The sequence below is a fragment of the Chinchilla lanigera genome, unplaced genomic scaffold (genome assembly GCF_000276665.1).
Source record: "Chinchilla lanigera isolate Chin_1 unplaced genomic scaffold, ChiLan1.0 scaffold00032, whole genome shotgun sequence".
Taxonomy (NCBI): Eukaryota; Metazoa; Chordata; class Mammalia; order Rodentia; family Chinchillidae; genus Chinchilla; species Chinchilla lanigera.
In genome coordinates, this window is record NW_004955433.1 from 8,622,568 (window position 1) to 8,644,112 (window position 21,545).

Genomic DNA, 21,545 nt, shown 5'->3' on the forward strand with positions numbered 1-21,545 from the left:
CCCGGCGCCGCCTCGGGGTTGCTCGGTTCCCGGGCTGCTCCGGGAAGAGGAGAGCGAAGCAAGGCGCAGGGCCCGCGGGCTGGGCGCATGGCTTAGGGACGTCCCCGCCCGCCGCGCCCCCAGCATGGGGAAACTTCACTCCAAGCCGGGTCAGTGCCCCCGCCGCGCGCGCCGCGACCCCGGCCCCGCGTCCCCGCACCGCATCGCTAACTCTCTCCCTCTCCTTTCTTTCCGGCTCCCGCCGCCGCCGCCGCCGCCGCCGCCGCCGCGCGCGATGTGCCTGCAGCCGCCGTGTGCAAGCGCAGGGAGAGCCCGGAAGGTAGGGACGCGCGGGGCCGCTGGGGAAGGATGGGGAGGCACCCGGGCGGCGGCCGAGGGGCCCAGCCGCCGGGTTTAGCTACCGGGACCACTCCAACCCCAACTCCCGGGACCAGACCCCCAAACCCGCTGCCGGAGCGGTCCTTGCCCCTCCTGCGAGCCTCCTCCCGCTCCTCGCGGTCCTGCGCTCCCACTTCTGACCCTAACCCCCTCCCCCTCCTGCGTCCCGCCTCTGCGCCAGCTCATCACACCCCCAAGTCCTTTACCCCAAGACTCTGCCCGCCTCTCTCTGGCCCCAGCCCCTTCTCCCGGGATCTGGGTTCCCGTGCCCACGGAACCCCCTCTCCTGACCTCAGCCCTCTTTTCTGCAGTTGGGGCCTCTCGTGTTCCCTCTTCTGATCCCCGGACCCCTCCTCCTTTCTCTCTCACCCCTCTTTTGATCCATGTTCTTGAGGTTTCTGTGAACACGCTCTCATGGAGTTACCCCAGCTCTTGAACCCCGTGGATTTCTGAGTGCTTTTGCTTGGCTCTCTGCCGCGCCCACTCCTTCCCTCCTCTGGGGTAACTTTCCTCAGGCGGACTGGCGGGGTGCCCATACTCAGGGGCCCCTTGTCGTCCTGCCCCAGGTGACAGCTTCGCGGTGAGCGCTGCCTGGGCTCGGAAAGGCATCGAAGAGTGGATCGGGAGGCAGCGCTGCCCCAGCGGCCTCTCGGGACCCCGGCAGCTGCGGTTGGCAGGCACCGTTGGTCGAGGCACCCGGGTACGGTCCCCACCCTGCCCCACCCCCTCACTCTTTTAAGTCTCAGAGATAGGTCTCCACACCCCAACTGTTAGCACCCTCTTCACACAGCGCTTAGGTCCCAAAATCCTTCTCAGCTGCCCTTGCCCTGCCAGTATGACCCTGTGTCTTCCTGCTTTGGGGAACCTTGGGGGTCAGTCAGACACCTGTGTCCTGTCCAGTTGCGGACAGAGGGCTTCCTGGGGAGGAAGTCCTAGGTGAGGAGGTGCCACAGGTCCAGCTGATGGGGAAGGATTGCTGGTGGGATTTGGGGGCCTGCTCTGACTTCCACACAGTATCTGTGGCCAGCATTCAGCCCCCTCCACAGGGTGGGGAGGAATTGGAATTATTGGGTCTAGGGAGATAGGGCAGGTGGTAGGGATGTCTTGGTGGAAGGCAGGGCTGTGCTAGCCAAGATTCTGTGGCCACCCCCACACCCCAGTGTGTGCCTGTGGCTTTCATCAGTGCCATCTGCCATCAGAGTGGAGAGCAAGGGGGCACAGAGACCCAGCAGAGTCCTTAGCATGGCCTGCAGGAGAGAAAGGGCCTCGGTCTACCATAGCCCAGGTGCGAGCTTTGCCTTCAGCAAGCAGGTTCCTGAGGTTGGAGTTGTTCCTAGAGGAGCCGTGAGTGTGACAGGGGAATGAGTGAGTGCAGCCCCAGCTCCTGGCCTGGGACTGGTGTTCACAGATGTCCTGTGAGCTCCACAGCTCTGCACGGGGCTTTCAGATGGTCTGCGTGGAACTCTCGAAAGCCGAGGATCAAAGGATGAATCAACTTTTTGATGTGACATTTAATTTTTTTCTTTTTTTTTTTTTAACTTAGAGGGGAACAGACTGAGTCTCAGGTCCGGTTAGTTCTCTGGTCCTACCCATGGCTGGGGAGAGCCTGGTGGAGACTTAGCTATGTGTGGGTTTGGGTGATGGGTCCTGGCAGCTGGGTTGCAGGGACCTGTGCTGGGAGGTGGGCCTGTCCACTTGTGCAGTATCCTCTGTATCCTGGAGAAGTGTCCTCCTCCTCCTCCGCCCCTTTCTCCTCTTCCTTCTCTTCTTCCTCCCCCTCCATTGCCTGGCTGGGGGCTTTCTCTTCTCCAGCTCTCTTGCCTGGGTTGGAATTGGAGCTGCGAGTCCCTAGCGAAGGTCAAGCCTTGGTGGGTGGGGAGCACTGCAGTCCAGCCCTTTAACAAGAGAACTACAAACTTCTCTTTCTTCCCCCACCATCTCTAGTTTTTCATCCACTTATTTATTTAAAGGCCACTGAAAATGATCCAGTTTAGCCATATGAACAAATGCATTTGCAGCTCAAGACAGAGGCCAACTGAGTGGATTTCCATTAATCAAGTTTTGGGTTTTTTCAGCCTGTTTATTTTTACAAAGTATTCCTGCAGAATGACATTTATTTGCAGTCCCTCCTTTTTTTTTCTTCGTCTTCTTTCCTAAACTGCCAGGCAGCTTTGCTCCATGCTAGAGGGGAAACTTGAAATACAGCGAGGGCTTACTTCAATTGACTTTTATCTTCAAAGCCATAACAAATGTTACCCGCATGTTTTTGGTGGGTCTCCTTGGCATCCAGTCTGAGAGGATGGGGTGGGGGGAGGAAAGAAGGAGAGGAAAACAAAAGTCTGTCGTTTTTAATTAAATAGTAGTGTTCCCAGCAAGAGGAATGCAAGCCAGTAAAAGTTGCCATTGGGGGAAATGAAGGAGGGTGGGGAGGGGGCCCCAGCTTCAGTCTGTGGCTTTGGTGAAGTCATGGAATTTTGTTGCCTGGTTTCTTCCTCCAGCTGAGGACAGCATGGGATGGTGGTGCTTGTCCCCCTTCCTCCCTTGCCCCCTCTTTCGGAGAAACGCTGAGGGGTCATTAATATTTGTTCAAAGTACTTTTGAAGATGTGAGGCATAGAGCCATCGGCATGACATGTGTTGGGTGGCTGGAGGGTGGGCCCAGCCATCAAAGACGTTAAGGGCGGGGGGCTCTGCCTCCTTGGGAGTTATTCTTAGTGGCTGGGCCTGAATGCCTGGCTTCTCACCTGCGTTGGTCCAGACGGCTCAGCTCCCGAGTCTGCAGCGGTGGGGAAGATCAGGCTACCCTGGGAGATGGTCGTGGTGAGCCCAAGGTGTGGGGCAGCCCTGTAGGGAGCCTGTAAGGCAGTTTTAGGTGGTGCCTGGAGGAATATTTTAAATCTTAATAGCTACCTATTTTTTTAATCAGAAAAAAATAACTAGGCAGTCAAACTCGTGATTTCATAGATATGATTGCTTAGGATGAAGCGAAGTTAAAAGAGATATAGTGTAAAGTTGATTCAGAGAAAAATACTGGGTACAAGTGATCAGCACTGTGAGTGTGAGACAGGGTGTCCAAATTTGGGGACACGGAGGGGCAATGGACTCTCCTCAGGCCTGTTTCATTTCCTGAGTGTCACCAGCACTGGAGGGGTGGCTGGCAGGTTCTCCTGTGATATCATCAGCATGTAGGAGGGTGTGGGCTCCAAAGTCTGCCGGCTTCCAGGGCTGGCAGTGTCCATCAGCCAGCTCCAGCCTGTCTCCGCGATGGTCTCTGTCTCTCCTCCACCTGGCCTGTCACCAAGCGGTTGGGGACACATTAGTGGCTTATCCAACTAACGTTATTACTATTGCAGTGACAGCTACTATTTATTAAGTGCCTGTGTATGTCAAGCACTTTGCTTACATTATCTTAATCTCCCCGTAACCCTCTGGAGTTGCCTGCCAGCTGGTGTGGACGGAGTTTCTCTCCCTTCCTAGAGCACTTTCTAGGAGAGAGGAAGTCGTGGAGGCTCTGCACCAGAATACGGTCTGGGAGGGTGTGCATTGACTCATTGGGTGGGGGGCACCAGCTGGCTGGTGAGCATGTGGAGATGAACCATGGTGGTGCAGGCAGAGGCGGGAGGGGCCGCTGTTCAGCCCGCTTCCCCTGTGGGTCTGAGGAGCTCCGTGAATGTTCAGGTTGTGTTCTCATTGCGTACACAGTCCTGGGGTATGAGAGGGTAATCGCACTGCTGCTAACCTAAGCCTGCCCTCCTAACTACAGAAATCACTGAGGTCAGTCTTGGTTACAGTGGCTTGTCATCTTGTGCAAGCCATTTTGGCCTTGTATACCTTAATCAGCTTCTCTGCAGAATGGGTGTGTTATTCTCATTCCTGGCAGAGTTATAACAGATAACTCTTCAAAAAGAACCTGAATGGAGATGGAGGTGCATAAGAAGTGATTATGAAACCACAGCTATCTGCCTCCACCCATCCTGCTTACTAGGAGGGAGCCAGGCTAAGGCCTGGGCTTTGCCCCTTCCATGACTGTGATAAAATCCACGGGCACATGAGCTCGTTGGAGAAAAGTTAGGGGAAATGGGCAGGATACAAGTGATCTGAAAGAGGAACAATAGACTGAGCCACGCACATGCCAGAGAACCATGTGGTACACAGAACTAAAAGTAAAATAAGCATAATCATCTCAAAGAGATAATGGAGTGTGTTGGAAATGCACAGCAGCAGTAGGCAGTTGGAAAAGAAAACCAATTGGAAATACTGGGTTTGGGAAAAGCCATGGGTGAAACAGAAGTTTAACAGATGATAGACTAGCAGGATGAACTCAGGTGTTGGACAGGACAGTATGGTGACACAGAACTTCCGTGCCTCTGTACTGCTCACACGATGTGTGCATGTCTGCGTGTGTGAATATGCACAAGCAGGTTTAACCTCCACACCAGCTTCACCCTTTTGTTCTTTTATAGCAGAGCTGACTGCAGAAATACATTGTGAGCTGCGGGCCAGGCAAGCCTGCCTCTAGATCAAAGGCGGCTGCCAGGCGGTTTGGTAATTTGATTAGGGGGCACCTAGCACATTTTGATATTTGGGGAAGATTAGGAAGGTGCAGGCCTGATTGGAGCCCATGGGGATGTGCGGGGCTGGGTGATGAGATTGGAGGCTGGCCCAGCTGCTGCCCGAATGCTGAATTCCAGGGGAATTACCCTTGAATGATACCACTTGGCACAATTAAAAGGCCCTATGTCTTCGCCATATGGAAAGTGTTAGGCCTCCTTACGTGGTTTCAAAGCTATGTGCCGGGAGGTGGACTTGACATTTGAGGTAGAACATAAATTAAGTACTTGGTGTTTCAGAATTAAAAGATGATTTGCTCTGCAGCTGGTGGAAGACTTGGTGTGGAGGAATTGGGCAGAGGTTCTCCTTTGCCATGAGCACCCAAGGGCAGCTTCACAGCCCAACTTCGCTTTCTTTATCCCGGGAAATGGAGAGGAGAGGCTAGGCAAGCGGAGCTGGGTCAAGTGCCAGTGGGCTGCTGGCTTCCCATAGGTCTGGGTCCCTCAGGGCTGCTGGTGGTGCTGTGAGGCATCTTCGATGTGGTAGAGAATTCAGGGACTCCCTTGTCTTCCTCCCTCCAAGGCTGGAGCTGGGCCACATGTGTGTGCTGGTCCCTAAAAATCAGGAAAACCCCTGTGCATGCGTGTTTTGTCAGAAACCCAGGGAAAATCAAATCCAGAAGGCATCCACTGTGTGCCCTGCAGGGACGTAGAACGCAGGGGTGTTTCTTCCCCTCATGTTGGAGGGAGGGTGTCAGAAGTGGGGAGAGAAGGTAAGATGGTAGAGAAGAATCAGCCACCTGTAGTATCCCCAGGGCACACAGTAGGCACTTAACATATATTGAATGAATGAAGGAAGAAGGAATAACAGAAATTAAATTAAGTCACCGTTTCTACCTCTTTCCCCAGCTGGCTTCTCCCCTTTATTCTTGCTTCCCTGTTCCATCTTCTGAGGTCCCACTGTCCTCAGTGGAAGAGTAGAACAGGCCTTTTTTTCCGGACACTCAGCGTAATTGATTAACTAGGTAATTACTAATTAAGAATGAATAACAATTCATTCTTGGTAATAGTTCCCTAACTGCCAGGCACTGGGGGTGCAGTAAAGAGTGAGAGATATGTGTCGCCCATCCTCTCGCAGCTTCCAGCATAATGAAGGGCACCAAGGCACCAAGAAGCAGCAAGTGCACAGACACTTGCTTAGGAATGACGCTCGAGCAGGCGGTGTGGGAGGAGTGAGGACCAGGCTCACCACGGTCCTTGGAAGAGGGACGGCTGGGTTTGTTGGGAGGTTTCTGTGTGGGATTGGGCTCGGTAGGAGCCGTTCCTTGTGCTTCTCTTCCTGGAAACCCTTGCCTGTGGGCAGCTCTGAGTTACCTGTCCCTCTGCACAGATGTGTGGGTTGGAGGTGGATCCAGCTGCCAGCACACTCCATGGAGCTGATTAACAGAAGGGATGTGTACAGTGACTGGGACACCATTCCAGCTGCTGCAATGGCCCGGTGGTCCCTGTGGTTGTGTCAGAAGAGGTCAGCTGTAGGGCCAGAAGCTTAGTTGTGGAGAGCATGGGGGGATGAGGTATGAGGGTGGCTGCTGACAGAGGAGGGCACCTCAAAGGCCAGGGGACAAGAGGCAGTGACAGCTGAGCCCAGAGGGAACCCATCCCACCCTGGAACTACAGAGCGCATGGGCCTGAGGGAAGAGGCTTCCTTGCCTGGGCTTACCACACTCAGAGAAACGGACATACAGAGTGACCCTTCAGTTAGGGGGCCAGTGTAGTGACACAGGTGAGTCAGGGAGCCCAGAACCCTCAGCTCAGGGTTCCTGCAGCCTCACTCAGCCGCTGTGGATTCACACTCACTTTGGTTTAGAAACATAATTTTTAGGTTGCTTCTTGGATTCCAAGGCAGGTACCTCCTTGCTACCTCCCTGATCTCTGTGTCTGTCTGCCTGTCCATCTGTCTGTGTGTGTGTCTCTCTCAGCGTTCCTTTCACAGTTCTTGTCTCTCACAGAAATTCGTTCTCCTCTGCCCTCCTGCTAAGGAAGGAAAAATTTTACTTTTGCAAAGTCCGTGCCTTTCTATCTGAGGGAGAACTGAGGCAGGAGCCCAGAATATCCTGGAAGAAATGCCAGAGAGAGCTGAAGGCCTCAGTTGTTGAATCTGGAAGGAGGGCTTTGATGTCACCCCGCTCCGTTTATTCTGGGACGCTGCCTGCTTCTTTATGGCTTCAGACTCTCTGCGTGAAGAATGGCCGGCTTCCTTCAGGGGCTGGACCAAAGGCCCGCGCACTCCCCGAAGGGCAGCCCAAGGATGTCGCCACTCCTGCCAAGCCCAGGTGGGGTGGGGGCCTTTTCTAAACACACACTCCAGAGACATAAGTAATTCTTTGATAGCTTCCCGGGCAAGTGGAGGAGCTGTTTATCCCTGTGGGCACCGGTCACGAGGCTTGGGGAGGGAAGCCTCGGGTCCCTCCGCTGAAGTCATCCTCAGCCTCAGCGGCGCACACATGAGCTCTGCCCGCTGCCCAGGCGGGTCCTGGGTGTATGTGTGTGTGTGTGTGTTTTGAGGGCTTCGAGAAGTCAGTCTGGGCTTTGCATTCCTTGCTTACAGAGCTCGTGGGCTGTGGCGGGTATGCGGGGCCTTGCCTGTGACTGATGCCTTTCGAGGGCCCCTCCCATCTCTGCACAGAGGATTCTGCAGCTGAGAGGCAGGGTGGAATCACCCCCTTCGGCCCCTATCCATTGAGTGCGTTTATCCAGACCTTCAGGCAGCTGCAGGACATGTTGAGCGCTCACTTGATGCCAGGGATACATTTGTTCTGAGCAGAGAGCACAGGCCTTGTTTTCATGGGACTTACAATCTAGTAGGAAAAGATAAATATTTTAAAAAATGAATTGTACAGTTTAAGTAGTGATATTTGCCTCCAGAAAAGTACTGGGTGCTGTTTGAACCATCGGACGTCATCTGGATGGTTATTCACTGTGCGAATAGTTAACTACCTTCCCCAGGCCAAGCACTGGGCTTAGGATGCTGTGGAAACTGTGGGGACTAGGACATCATTCTTACATCACAGCATTTAGAGTAAGTGCAACTAAACTCTGGTTATTGCCTCTGGTCTGTTTTTCTTCTCTTATTGCATTGGTTCAAGTCTCCTATATATTCTGTTTAATAGTGATTAAGTATTGCGTGTGGTGTTTATGTGGTTAAGAAGACTTGCTTCCATAGCTGGCTTGCTAAGAATTATAAAATCAGGAATAATTAGTGAATTACATCAAATGCTGTTGGGCTGTTGATGGACCGAGTCATTCTGTGCTGGTTTGATGTATAATTTGTATGCATGATTTTCATTGCTAGATTCCCTAGTATTCAGTTTATTTGCACAGCTAAAGTAAATCTTTTTGTCATGATAGATTATGAAGCTGGCCATCCGTAATGCATATTCAGGGGTTCAACCAAAGATTGAAAATTTTAAAAAAAAGTCTGTGCTGATCATGCAGACTTTTTTCTTGTCATTACTCCCTAGACGATACAGTTCCACAACTAGTTACATAATTTACATTGTTTGAAGTATTGTAAGTAATGTAGAGATGATTTAAAGGCTACAGAATGATGCGCGTAGGTTATATGCAAATGCTGAACCTGGTTATATAAGGGACTTGTCATCTGTGGAGTTTGGTATCCACAGGGGGTCCTGCAACCAATCCCCTGTGGATACCAAGGCATCGCTGTAGTCTTTTAAAACGTGGCTGTATTTGATATGTAAATGTTTTGCTTTGGATCTCTGTGTGGATGTTTGTTCATTAGATTGGCTCATGGTTTGGGAAGACAGGCACTGAGCAATAAAGACAATGTTAACGGGAAGGTTGGGGGACACAGGGTCTAGATCAGAGAGTACCAGCTGGTACAGGTGTAGGTGTAGGGTCAGAGGTGGTCTTGGGGGAAATGCGATGTAAGCTGAAACACAGGTGAGTTGGAGGTTGGAGGAAGGATGTGTGTTATGGTTGTGTCAGTGTTTGATACGTGGACCAGCCGTGGGAGGGAAAGGCTTATTACAAAGAGGGCAGTTTATTTGAGATCCTGATTGAGCTCCAGGCATGGGCCTGGCAACTTTCCTAGTTATGTTGTGGGCCTTGGGCTTCTTCCAGAGGAAAGATAAGTGATGGGTCCTGTGTGAGAAGCCCTGTGTGACCTTTCAAAGGGGGAAAAGGGGATGTGGGGGTGGGTTCTCCCCTGTAAAAATGCTTTGGAAGATAAAGAGGAATCAGTGACTAACTGTATTCTCTAGGCCCAGGGAGATTCTGGAAGTCTGCATTGGCCTGGGCAGAATGCTTGTTTCTCTGGGTGTCATCTAATGACCCTTGAGGAAGTTGTAGGCAGGCAGAGGACCAGGAGAAATAGAAGTGGATTGAGGTTAAAGAGCAGGGGCTGTGGAGGCCAGCATCCTGGGTTCCAGTCCTAGCTGCTCCATTTTCTAACTGTGGGACCTTGGACACTGACAGACCTCTGTGTATTCCAGGTGTCCAGCTGGAAATGGATGCAGGTACAACCCACCTGTTACAGTGAACTAGTACATAGTTAAGCGGGAAAACTTCCAGAGCCCCCAGAGTATGAACAGGATGGGGAGCCCTCATGCAGTGTTGAGGCACTCAGGCCTAGCCACAGTGGGAAGCAGTTACCTATCCTAGGGTAGAAGGGCCAGAGAGAAAGGAATGTGGCTGGTCCTCACAGGAGCTACAGTTAAGGAACAGGGCTGGGGTGGCCTGGCAGAGATCTTAAGCGTGGAGGATTAACTGGAGTTAGAGCCATGGTGCTGCAGTGGTGATGGGGTAGGGGGAACACCCCACCTTCTCTCTTCCCTACCCTGTAGGTTCTTGCCTGGACCTCCCTTTGGCTGACTGCAGAAGTTGACAGGCAGGGAGCCCCTGGAGTTTGGTGCCCTGAGGTCGGCTTCCTGGGGCACAGAGAAGGGGCGGGAAATGATGGGGGCACAGATGGCAATAGAAGAATCATCTCTGGGCCTCAGTTTCTGCATCTGGAAAGTGAGGATAAAAATATCACTTGCCTGCTGTGGTGGTTGTGCGGAGTACCATTGGGGAATGATTGTAACTCCCTGGCACATAGTAAGTGCTCAGTACAAGGTAGCCATTGAAGTTGTTCATCCACAAGGCAGACACAGGGTTTGTGGAGGGGCGGGGACTTTGGAAGGAGATGGCACATAAGTAGAGCTTTGAGGGGTGGTAAGACTGAGATCAACCTAGAGAGGTCATGTCATGGGTACAGCAAGACTGAGTGGGAGACAAGTGGCAGCTGTGGGGACTGGAGTGCCCTGGGAATGCGTGCCCTGTCTCAAGGGGACAGGGCCTCTCACCCCAACTGACTGTGGCTAATGAGTATCTAGATTTTTATGCAAAGTCTTCCCAATTTAAAACACTGTCATCCAGTTAGGGCCCTAGTACCCTGGGGGCTTGCAATTGCTGGTTGAGACCTTCGTGTTTTGGTGGTGGTGGTAGTGGTGATGGGTATCAGCGTGCGAGTGATACTGGGACACACAGGGGAGTGTGAGACAGTCTGAGCCTTGTGCCTAACGCTGCACCTGCATTCTTTCTCTCTCTCACTGAATCCTTGCAACTGCCTCCTGGACTGCTGCTTCCCATTGCACAGGTGAGGAGACAGGCTCACTGTCCAGCCAGGAGAGCTGGATCCAGGCTGCATCCGGGACAGAGGGTACAGCTCTCGCCAAGGCTCAGTGCTATGAAGCTGTGACGGAGAATTTCAATTTGGCTGGAGAACAGTGTGGGAGGGAAGGTGGGGAAGATCCGGTGAAGATGTGCTTTGGGCTAGCAGGGGCCTGGAAAAGGTGCCAGAAGTGTGACGGAGCTGGCAGAGCCTGACTTTTTGAGTCCAAGTCTCAGATGCTTTTCTCCCTGCTGGGTGGCCGTGGGCCAAGTAATACTTCATCTTGAATCCTCAGTCTTCACATCTGTGGAATGGATGCGGTGATGGTTCCTACCTTGGGGAGTTGTGAAATAAGCTCATCTCAGCAAATTGGAAAATAAGGCAGATCTTGTCCATCCCCTGGCAGCTTTCTTATGTGGTTTGCTAATGATCACCCAGATGTGCGCTGAGTGTGCGACCAGTACACCAGGCGTGATGCAGGGGAAGAACAAGGGCGGTGGAGGAGATTGGAGGGGGTTCTGCTTTGGACTGGGAGTGACATTGAAGTTGTGCAGACCCAAAGAGCAAGTAGGAGATGGCCAGTGGGTAGAGGGCTTGGTGAGAGCCTTCTGGGCACGGGCCGTGGGAAGTGCAAAGGCCAAGCAGCGCGCACGAGTGGTGCAGAGTCCCTGCTTCATCCCTGGTGTCTGACTCAGGACCAGACAGTGCCTCTGAGATGTCGGGGCAGGAATCTGAGATCCAGCCGGGGAGTGGCCAGTGCCTGTTGGGGTGGGTGGAGCTGCTCTGTGCTGCAAGCCACGGTGAGCCCATGTGTCCTGCTGCAGACCTTCCGTGACTTCAGCTTCTTTCTGGGGGTGGGGGAAGCCGGGAAGTAGGGGGAAGACTTTAGTCCCCAGAAATAGTGTCATCGTGGAGCTGACTGGCTGCCCGCACGGGGACTGCCCAAGCCTTGAGGGTGGAGCTGGGCGCTGGTGAGGGTGAGGCAGAGCGTAAAGGGCCTCTGTTAGCAGGATGGGCCCATGTCCCCTGAGGCTGCAGGTAAGGGCTGGGAAAGGCCACAGCTTCCCCAGTGGGTTCCTGCTGAGGATATTTTTCTAAGTCAGAAGGCTGCCTGGGCTAGGGCCCCTACAGAGGCCTCTGCTTGTGGCGCTTCCACTGAGTAGGTTTGGGGCGATGCTGAGGGCCGCCATAACCACTCTATGCTCGTCTTCCTATGTTACAGGGTAGTTTTCGACCTTGACTTTGTTGTTTTGCCCTTCTTTCCCCCGGTGGTCTAGACAGACTACAAAAGCAAAAAGATGATTTAAGAAAACCCCTGCAAGCCAAGAACAGAGCGCCTCTTCAGAGAGTGCTGGGGCTTTCTCTTTGCGCTCCCCTGTCCTGGGAAGTCAGAGAAGTACACTGGCTCAGGCAGTTCTTGGTGGGGGCCTCCTGTCCTGCTGTTTTGTGACTGCAGGCTTGATGTATCTGTTAACTGCTGTCTGTGTGCACAGCCCCATGCTGCCCCGTGGGAAGGAGGTGCTCTTTGCTGGTGCCACACGCTCAGTCCTCGCAGAACCATGGTGAAGTAGGTGTTGCCAGGATACTCATTTTACCTGTGCAGAAACTGAAGCATTAAAGACGTCTACTACTTCGCCCAAGGACACTTGACTTGGAAGTGACCACAGCTCATGAATTCAGTTTAGTGCCCAGAGTTTAGAAAAATGCGAAAAAAAGAATAAAAGTGTGAGAATAATTTCATGTAGAGTAAGAATGAATATTGTCTTGTGTTACTTTTTGTATTACTAGAAACACACATGCATATTTATACCCCAAACCATATAGACAGAAGGCCACTATAAAAGGTAATTCCTACTTTAGGTCCTGGTCACGGTGTCAGAAAAGTACTGGTATTTGTTCATGAATAGATAGTTAAATGGGAAGACATCCAGCGCTCCCAGAGCATGAGCAGATGGGGAGCGCTCATGGGGTGCCGAGGTGCCCAGGCCTAGGTGCAGAGGGAAGCAGCTGCCCTCTGTGGGTGCCGGCTCTGGGATGACATGCTGCATTTCAAGCCCTCCCTCTGCTTCGCCTTAGTTGTGTGACCTTGGGTGAGCTCCCTAACTTCCCTGCGCCTTCATTTTCTTTCTTGGTTTTATTGATTTTCTTTTCACCAGGGCAGATTCTCCTTGGACTGCAGTGGCTCCTTTCCTTTGCTGCTAAGCACTGCCCTTATTTAGGGGACAAAAAGAATGAGGAGTCCCTTGGGGGCCCTATGGCTTCACGCCTGAGAAGCCGCCCTCTGAACCGCCCTCTGGTCCCTGCATGCCAGAAAGCAGATGGGGCTGAGTCTTTGGACTCTCGAGCCTAGGAGTGGCCCAGCTTGGCTGTGGGGGCCTCTCCTGGCCTTTGCCTCCTCCTTGAAGACACATGCTAAACAGGAAGGGGCTTTATTTCTGTTCCCATGAAAGAAAAGTCTGAAATGTAGTGACTGAGTCAGTTTGTGATTTGCTCAGGATAATGTAGTTTGGGCAGAGTGGCAGGACAACTTATCTGTGGCTCTGTTGGCCTAGCTGGAGTGGTCTGTCTGCGGTAGCTGTGCTTGGTGAGGTGTTTGGGGCAGCAGGCCTCACCTGTGGCTAGCTTGGGCTCCCTCATAGCTTGATCATCTCAGATGGTCAGAATCACATGGCTGCATCCCCAAGAGTGCAAAAGGGACAACTGCCAGGCCTTCTGAAGGGTGGGGCCGCTGTGTTCTCTTGGGTAGAGCAAGTCACAGGTCCAGCCCTCCTTTAGGGCATACAGGGTATAAATACTGAGGGGTGGGATTCATTTGGGGCCATCAACATAGTCTACCAGAGAACATGGTTTAGAGAGAAGCCGCCGAGAAGTGGAGATAGAAAGACTGAAAGGAAAGGTGTCCATTGGACTTAGGTGACCACTGGAGTGTGGTCATGGTTTGCTTTGGCAAGAGCTGTCCTAGTGAGGTGGCAGCAGAAGCAAGACTACAGTGGGTCATGCAAGGACTGAGAAATATTTGCGTGTCAGCAGAAGCACATGATTTTTGAGAACATTCATGGCTGTGTTGTTGGGAGAATGACAGATTGGTGACAACTCAAGTGCTTATCACTAGGGGACAGGTCCATCAGCAGTGGCATGACTGTTTCATGGGTTCGTGCATCTGGGGAAAGCAGGATGAGTTGGGGTCTCCTGTGCTGACAGGAAGAAAACCAAGAAAAGCTGCCAAATAAACAAAGAAGGACATAATTATAAGGAGTGTACATCTACAGAGTCAACCAACTATAGTTGAAAATACTACCAAAGGAACGTTGTACATGTACTTTTTCTTGTCATTCCCTCACTGATAAAGTGTAAAAACTATTTACATACCATTTACATCCCATTAGGTGTTACACAGCATGTGGAGATGATTTAAGGTGTACAAGAGAGTGTGTGTAGGTTGTATGCTGATGCTACTCCATGTTATATCGGGGATTTGAGCATCTGCAGATTCTGGCACCTGCAGGATTCCGGGAACCAGTCCTCCGCATATGCAGAGGGACAACTGTATACAAAAGTCTGTTCAGACCGGTGTCGGTGTATGTTTGCAGGTGCATAGAGAAAGGTCTGGTAGGCTATCCTGTCAAAGACCAGGGAAAAGAATTTCACTTTTCATATTAGGTGTTTCCATATACTTGACTTTACAAAAATGAGCATGTATTAATTTTGGGGCTTTTCAAAAAGCCAGTGCATTTGAAATGAGAATGCAGGGTGAGGAGGTAGCATAGGTTAGCAGTTGTAGGAGAAGCTTACCCAGAATGGGTGGAGAGAGGAGACAGGTGCTGGAGGGACCATGGGGTGGAAACACACTCAGATGTGGCCCGGGGACCAACAGCTCCGGAACCTCCTGGGAGCTGTTTACCCCAGAGTCTGGTTTCTTTGCTCCCCACTTTCTGAGTCAGCAGCTGCATGTACTGAGGATATGAAGGTGAGGTGACAGGACCACACAGGAGTGGGGAGGGCAGAGGAGGGCATGGTATCCCCCATTTATAGACTCATGGGGATGGCCCTGCAGTGGGTGGCCCTGCAGAGCAGCCAGCCCTGTTCTAGACTGGTGACAAGCTCTCAGTTGATAGTGCCCCCTCTTCTCACTTCCCCGTGGTGATGGCTTCTGAAACCCCTGTATGGCCTCTTCTTGAAAGGGTTGTCTCGTCCCTCCTCCTTTTAGAACTGGAAGGAAGAAGGATGTTAAAAAGACAAATAGATTGTGTGGTCCAGTGAACCTTCCCAGAGGTGGACAGCTCCTGGTCCACACTGTGCAGTCTAGGAGCCATTAGCCTCTGTGGTTGGGAATGATCACAGCCTTCCTTCTGGATGGGTACATTGGAGCGCTGGCTCCTGATGTCATAAACTGGGGCTTCTTAACCCTGGAGATTTTGCTTGGCAACTGCTGGCTCTGGAAGGCACACTGTGTGTTGGAGCTAGAGGCGGCAACCCAGAGCAGGGCCAGGTTCGTCCTGCCAGTGTTTATCTGGGGCTTTGTGGTTTTCAGTGGCTTCCTCGCAGTGATTTGTCAGTTAGGTAATGTTTGCAGCATCTTGGCCAGGATCAATTCTCCTACTATGGGATAACTGAGGCTGGAACACAGTCCACAGGCCCAGCTCTTTGTGGCCCATCCTTGTAGCCTCAGGGCAATTTGTACTATTTGGCACACGGCAGATGCTCAGAGAACATTTGACAGGAGGGTGAAGCACAGAGCGCCCAGCAGCTTGGGCAGAGGGCACAGAACTGCAGAGGGACAGAGCTCTTTACACAGAGCTCCTTCGCTCTGTGCCTTTGAAAAGAGCTTCTGCTTGCTTCTCCCCTGCCCTGCAGAAGGGGCCTCACTTTTTGTGTGTGAGCAAATCCAAACAATCCTGAAGGCTGTGCAGTGCACAGGTAGCCTCATTCCCCTTCACTTTCAGGGTGATCTGCTGTTTGAGGCTCCTCAAGGAGCCTACAGCCTTTCTGCATTTGTGCATGCCCACTCCCTGGAGGGTCGGTAGACATCCTCTTGGCTGAGAAGACTGAGGAGCATTGGTCTTTGTGTGGTAACTGAGCAATCCACTTCAGGTGGACAATTACAGGAAAGCGACAGAGACTTAAACATTTCTTTTATCATAAGCTGCGTGTTACACATCTGGTTCCACACCTTGCTTCTTTGACTGAACAGTGTATCTTGGAAGTATTCCATGTCAGTACAGATGATCTTATTGTTCTTCGTGGATATCCAGCCTTTCCTTATAAGGATAGACCATAATTTATTGAGCTGATCTCCTCTTTTGTTGGGCAGTCATCATTTATGTGATTTTGCCTGTAGTTGGTTTTAGCTCACTGGTGTATATTTCTATTCTCCACCGCCTTGATACACAGAGTGCATACCCTGATGTGATCTCCAGGTGTTGCTCTACTGCTTTCCTGCCAAAGCTGAGTTTCTCCTCCTGCTGGTAGCTTTGAAGGCAGCTTCGGGGGACTTTGTGGTTAAGTAGGTGCAACCCTTCTTTGTTTGGAGTTGTGAGGACCCTTTGGGTTCCAAGCCTGTCTCAACTATTTCATTCAAAGGTGTTACTGGCTCATGTAGCCTAGGAGTTGACTTCAGGTGCAGCTGGATGTAGAGCTCAGACTGTTCCAGCAAAGTGACCTGTGTCTTCAACTGTGGTTTCTTTTGGGTCAGCTGTATTCTCAGGCAGATTCTGTCCAGGTCCTGCTAGTTTGGCACTCAGCAATCCAGACTTCTATCTCTAGTTTGAAGAGAAGTTTCTTGCAAAATCCCAGGCTACTTTTCTGTTGTTTTGGGGAGAAGCACTCCTTGCCACTGCATCTGGAAAGAGCCTGGGGGCGTTGCCACACCTCTATGTGGTCCATCTGGCTCACAGCTTTCCTTTCCAGCTCCCAGCCTTTCTGGGGTGATCGTAGGTTGATAGTTCTTAACCTTCAGGTTTTGGTAACAAAACCCTTGGGAACCTGCAGAATCTGATGGTGTCATCTCCCTCCATAGATGAGTACTCTTACATGCTTAAGTGCAGTCTTGGGGTGTCCGGAGTGCCTCTTCCCACAACCCTGCCATGCGAGTCTTCTACTAATTCAGTGGGGACAGAGCTTTGGGCGTAGGCCTCAGACCTGGGTTTATACTGAAATGTGTTGGCTCTTAAATTTCCTGACCTGTAAAGCAGGGAGCAGAGTACCCCTTTGGAGTGACTTTGGATTAAATGAAATAATGCAGAGCCACTTGAGGCTTAGCCTGTGGTAGTGCTCAGTGAACATGCTTGGTGGCCCTGTAAGGCCAGTGGAGGTGCTGTGTGTCCTGGGAGATTTCCATTAAACCTGCTTCTGTCTCTTCAGGGCTCCAGTAAGAAGCTCGGTTGCTGTTTTATGGGTGGAGAGGTTCAGAGAGGGTGCTGCATCTTTTGGCTCAGGGGTTCCTCCCAGTTAAATCTTCCCTTTTTACAGAAGGGAAAATGAAGTCCTAGGCATGTTTCAGTGGCCTCTCCAGGTGTCCTGGAGTTAGTTTGGTTTAGTTGTGAGTGTTTTTCTCCTCCGATCTAGGACATCCCTCGTGTATTTTATGAACTGAACCTCCTCCCTGGCCAAGGACAGACCGTAGGGCATGACTCACCTGTGCACTGGGGCCACTTGCGGGAGTTCCCTGATCTCAGCTGAGTCCCTCCTGACCTGTGAGCCCAGCCATGGCTCTGCCGCCTGCCTGGCTGGACCCCAGGGCCCGGGTGGTGGGTATTGTTCTGGTGGAAATGTGAGCTGGAGCTTTGCTTTGAGTGTATTAAGACACAAAGTCCCTGTGGTTAACAGCAAATTAATCACTGCGCTAAGGAGGGACCGTCTCGGGTAGACATGACTTCATGAGCTTGTCATAATGTCTGCCCCTGCTGTATTTCACCCTCCAAGATTTTGACTTTCAGAAAAGGAACCGCAGATAGAGTTACCAAGTTATACAGAAATATTTTTCCTGGGCAGAAGATTGCTTTATGGTGAGAGCCAGTTATTTCAGGAGACAAGCAAAAGGCCCTTTATTCTCACGTTCCGTGGGAGGAAAATATTATGCTAGAAGCCTGCTTCTTGGACGGGCTGTTTGCGAAGCTGGGCTGCATTTCTGGAGTTGGGAGTGGGTACCATGAGATGGCTCAGGGAGGCCTGAAGCCCCCAAACATGCACCCACCTTCTCTTAACTCTGCCTGGGGGCTTGGGGCTACTTTTGCAGGCAGCAGGAAAGCTAAGGGGAGAGAAGCAGGGGGAGGGGTAGAGAGTAGGGAAGGGAGGGGTCAGAGCCAGGCTCTTACCTGGGGAGGTGTGTCAGGGAGGGCTAGAAACTAGGATCTGGCTGTACCAGTGAGAAGGCCCCAGGATGGAGAGCCAGGAGTCTGGGTCAGTGCTAGCTCTGTCATCTCCTTCCATGTGGAGCTCTCTATTTGTAAATCGAGGACACCAGCTCTACTCACATTGTGTCACCCATATCAAGCCCTTTCTTGACTGCACCATCCAGGGATGTCCATGGTATTGCTGGGGGGCAGGCAGTACTCCTCCCCTCAGCCCCACTGCTGAAGCAGCTGACTGCTTGGGCTTCTGAGTACAGAGGACCTATGCAGGGAGCCATTTGCAATCTGGGCCATCCCAGCAATTTCCGGGCCTTATTCCTTGAGCTGCAGTTAGTGCTTCGGTTCACGGAAGGGGCTGTTCTCTCCCGGAAATGGAGGGGTGGCTGTCCCCTTGGTTGTGCTTGGGAGGATGGGTTTGACCTTTGCAGATCAGGACTCCTTGTTCCCCTCCCCCATGCGGAAGAGGGATGTCTGCCAAAAGTTTTGTTTGTGTCTGGAGCAGCCTCATGCCTGATAAGGATGCGGCCTCGGTGCACCCTTCTGCGGCTGACCATAATCCCTTTTAAGTTGGGCGGTTGGGAGGGTTGATTTATTTCCTTCTCCTCCCCACCTCCCTTTCATTATTTAGAATGTGAGGGAGAGTTTATCTTGTTCTCTGGGAGATCTATCATTTTGGCTCTCGAGTAGCATCCAAGTTTACAGAATGGAGTCTGATGCCCGGAACCTTCTGGTAAATATTTTGGGAAGTTGGATTCTGATGGCATCATGGCCCATGGGGTGGGCAGTGGCTACTCTTCCAAGTCTATGTTATTGAACCTGGATATTTCTCCTGCGATGTCTGTGCATAGGCTTGCGCTAACGCGTCTTTCTGCCCAGAATTCCTGCCTCTTTTCCTAGTCCCGGCTCTGAGGAATCTCTGTGCTATTCCATCCATGGGCAGTTGGCCCACTGCTTCTGCACTTCCTGTAGATGTGCCCCCTGCCCACCTTATCTGGGGAACCCTGCCTTCTCCTTCCTCCTCAGGCCACTTCCACGTTCACTCCCCAGCCCTGCAGCCTTTGCTGAGGCCACCCTCCGTGTTTTTTTGGTATTTTTCCGGTATCAGGAATTGAACTCACGACCTTGCGCTTGCCAGGCAAGCGCTGTGCCGCTGAGCTAAATCCCCAGCCCCTCCTCCTTGTTCCTGAAAGCTCTCCTGTTGCTTTGCTGGCACCTTCTTTGTTCTCTCCTGGGTTGGCCTAGACAGATTGGTGGGTCCTGGGCTCTCTCAAGTCTCAAGTGTTCTTTTCAGTTAAATGGAATAGTAACCAAAAACCCACATCCAGAGCAAGTATGAGGATTAAAAGACAGTGGTGGTGTTACTGGGTAGTTGGCTCGCCAGTCAGAAGTATTCCAGATCTTTCTTGCCACCGACAAAGAATTGGACAAGACAAACTGAACACCGTGCCAAAAGTTTATTTGAAAAGTAAGGGGTGAATGGATATGGAAGAGACCAGCACAGAGACAATGGTGAGCAGCACACGAATTTGCGATTCTTAAAGTCACAGACTTAGCCAAAGGTGTTGTCTCTGGCTCCTCTGCTGGGGAGAAAGGACTGAGGAGTGGCCAGGATCCATGGCCTTCACTGGGCCTGGAGCGCTGGCACGCACATGCTTCCTAGGTAGATGATGGCGGGTCCTCACACAGCTTGCATCTGGGTGTGTGCGCAATGTGGAGGGGAGGTCTTGAGACTGTGTGGAGGGGAGGTCTTGAGACTGTGTGGAACCGGGACTCCACCAACCCCAAAGCCACCAGGTGCAACCAGTCTGTTTCCACAAGCTATGGGCAGTCGACTGTCCTCCTCCCAGCCACGCTGCTGATCCCACCCGATCACCTCTCCCTGCAGAAGGCAGAGCCCTGACCTCAGGGTGTCTAACCTGGTGATCTTAGAACCTGGAATTGAGCATGTTTATTTGCAGTACTAAGGATAAAATACAGGCCCTTTACACTGAGTGACATCCCTAGGCCTATTTATGTTTTATTTTGAGACACAGCCTCTCTAAGTCACTCAGACTGGGTTTGAACTTGCCTTCCTGGCTCAGACTCCCAAAGTTCTGGGGAATCTGGTGACCCTTGCAGGCTTCAGTTCTCCAACCAGGCCCAAGTCACTGACAATTTCCAAAGCCTAGAGAAAGCTTTGGTCCAACTGTCGCCTTACCGTGCAGTCCCTGGGCAGCCATTCTTGCCCTCTGGCATCCCCGGTCCTCCCTTTGAAGGCGGCTGCTTGCTCAGCTCAGCCGGGCCCTGATGGGCGCTCAGTGGCACGGTCAGGATGGCCTGTGCGAGCGCAGTGAAGGCCACCACCAGCGGGCTGCGGTGTGGGGACCTCCTGTGCCTGGCATAGCGCCGCTGTGGTTGGGGTGCAAACTGAACCGCCCCAGCATCCTCTGCCACCCTCAGCACAAAGCTCTGCGCAGATGTCATAGCCATCCTGGAGCACATCTCCCACTGGGAGCCCCGAGGCCACGGACACCACAGTTGCTCCGTGAACCCTGGAAGCAGAGTCCTTCCCTCGGCTGCCTCCAAAGGCCACACATGGTCCACAGGACATGAACAACTGTCCTCCACACAGCCTGCTTCTTGGGAACCGGGTACTGAGTGCAGCACTTCCTGGGCTTCTCTACCCCATGGCGCTTTGTGCTACATGCCATTCCTACTCGCATTTCACAGATGAGGAAACAGAGGCATGGGGGCAGAAGGGGCGGGGCAGGATGGGGTGAGTGGGGGCCTTCAGCGCCCTCCTTGAGTCCAGCCACTGGGTTTCCAGCAGCTCTTCGTGGATGGCCTTTTGTACATCAGGAAAACTGGGGACGTTAAGTAAATAACTACCCTGGGTTCGGCCCTGGTGACTGTGGGTCACTAGTGTCTCACACCCCAGACAGAAACAGGTCAGGCGTGCCTCAGCTGCAGGGGCTGAGAGGGAAGGTGACCACTGTGAGGAACAGCAGGGTGTTGTCACCACCAGGTGGGGACTGTCTGTATCCAGGTAGGGTCTCCACGCATGTGTACATGAAATGTGCATCTACACATACAGATCTTAAGATTTTATTGGTGTCTTTTCAAGTCATTTTAAAGTACACATCCTCATTCCCATTTTACAGATGATAAAACTGAGGCTCTTCATGGTAACATGCCTTCTCCCAGGTCACATGGGTATCCAGCAACGGAACTCGAAATCAAAGTCAGGCTGGGGACTGCTTGTGCGCTTTGTGTCCTTGTGCTGCTTCCTTTGGGACTTGGCTTTACTCGGTCTCTGCACCTGTTAGATGGGTACACATCCCTTGCCTTTGCCCAGCCTGGTACACAGTGCTTGGACCCTGCGAGCTGGGATTGGAAGCTGCTGTGTGTGAGTCACTGTCCCAGCCCAGGCGATTGTCACGAAGTCACGGCTTGGGGTGAGGTGTCCTGGGAGGGCCCATTTGGTTTGTTGACCTTTCCAAGGGATGCTGGGCCTCGCTGGTGCCCTGGCTGTGTAGACACAGCCACCTTCCCCAGGGACTAAATTTAGGATCCCTCGGGCCCGGCTGGGCCTCGTCTTGTTTTTGGAAGTTCTCCA

The 21,545-nt window shown here is 52.2% G+C and overlaps 1 protein-coding gene across 1 annotated transcript in view; it reads left to right on the forward strand.

The window, feature by feature from the left end:
* Nkd1 (naked cuticle homolog 1 (Drosophila)) overlaps positions 1 to 21,545 on the forward strand; it is a gene marked incomplete at its 5' end in the record, with an annotated part of 82,789 nt that continues 61,244 nt past the window's right edge. The window contains 3 exon segments of the mRNA XM_005388270.2: positions 1 to 149; positions 287 to 319; positions 945 to 1,078. Of these exon segments, the coding sequence (XP_005388327.1) occupies positions 125 to 149; positions 287 to 319; positions 945 to 1,078 (192 nt within the window).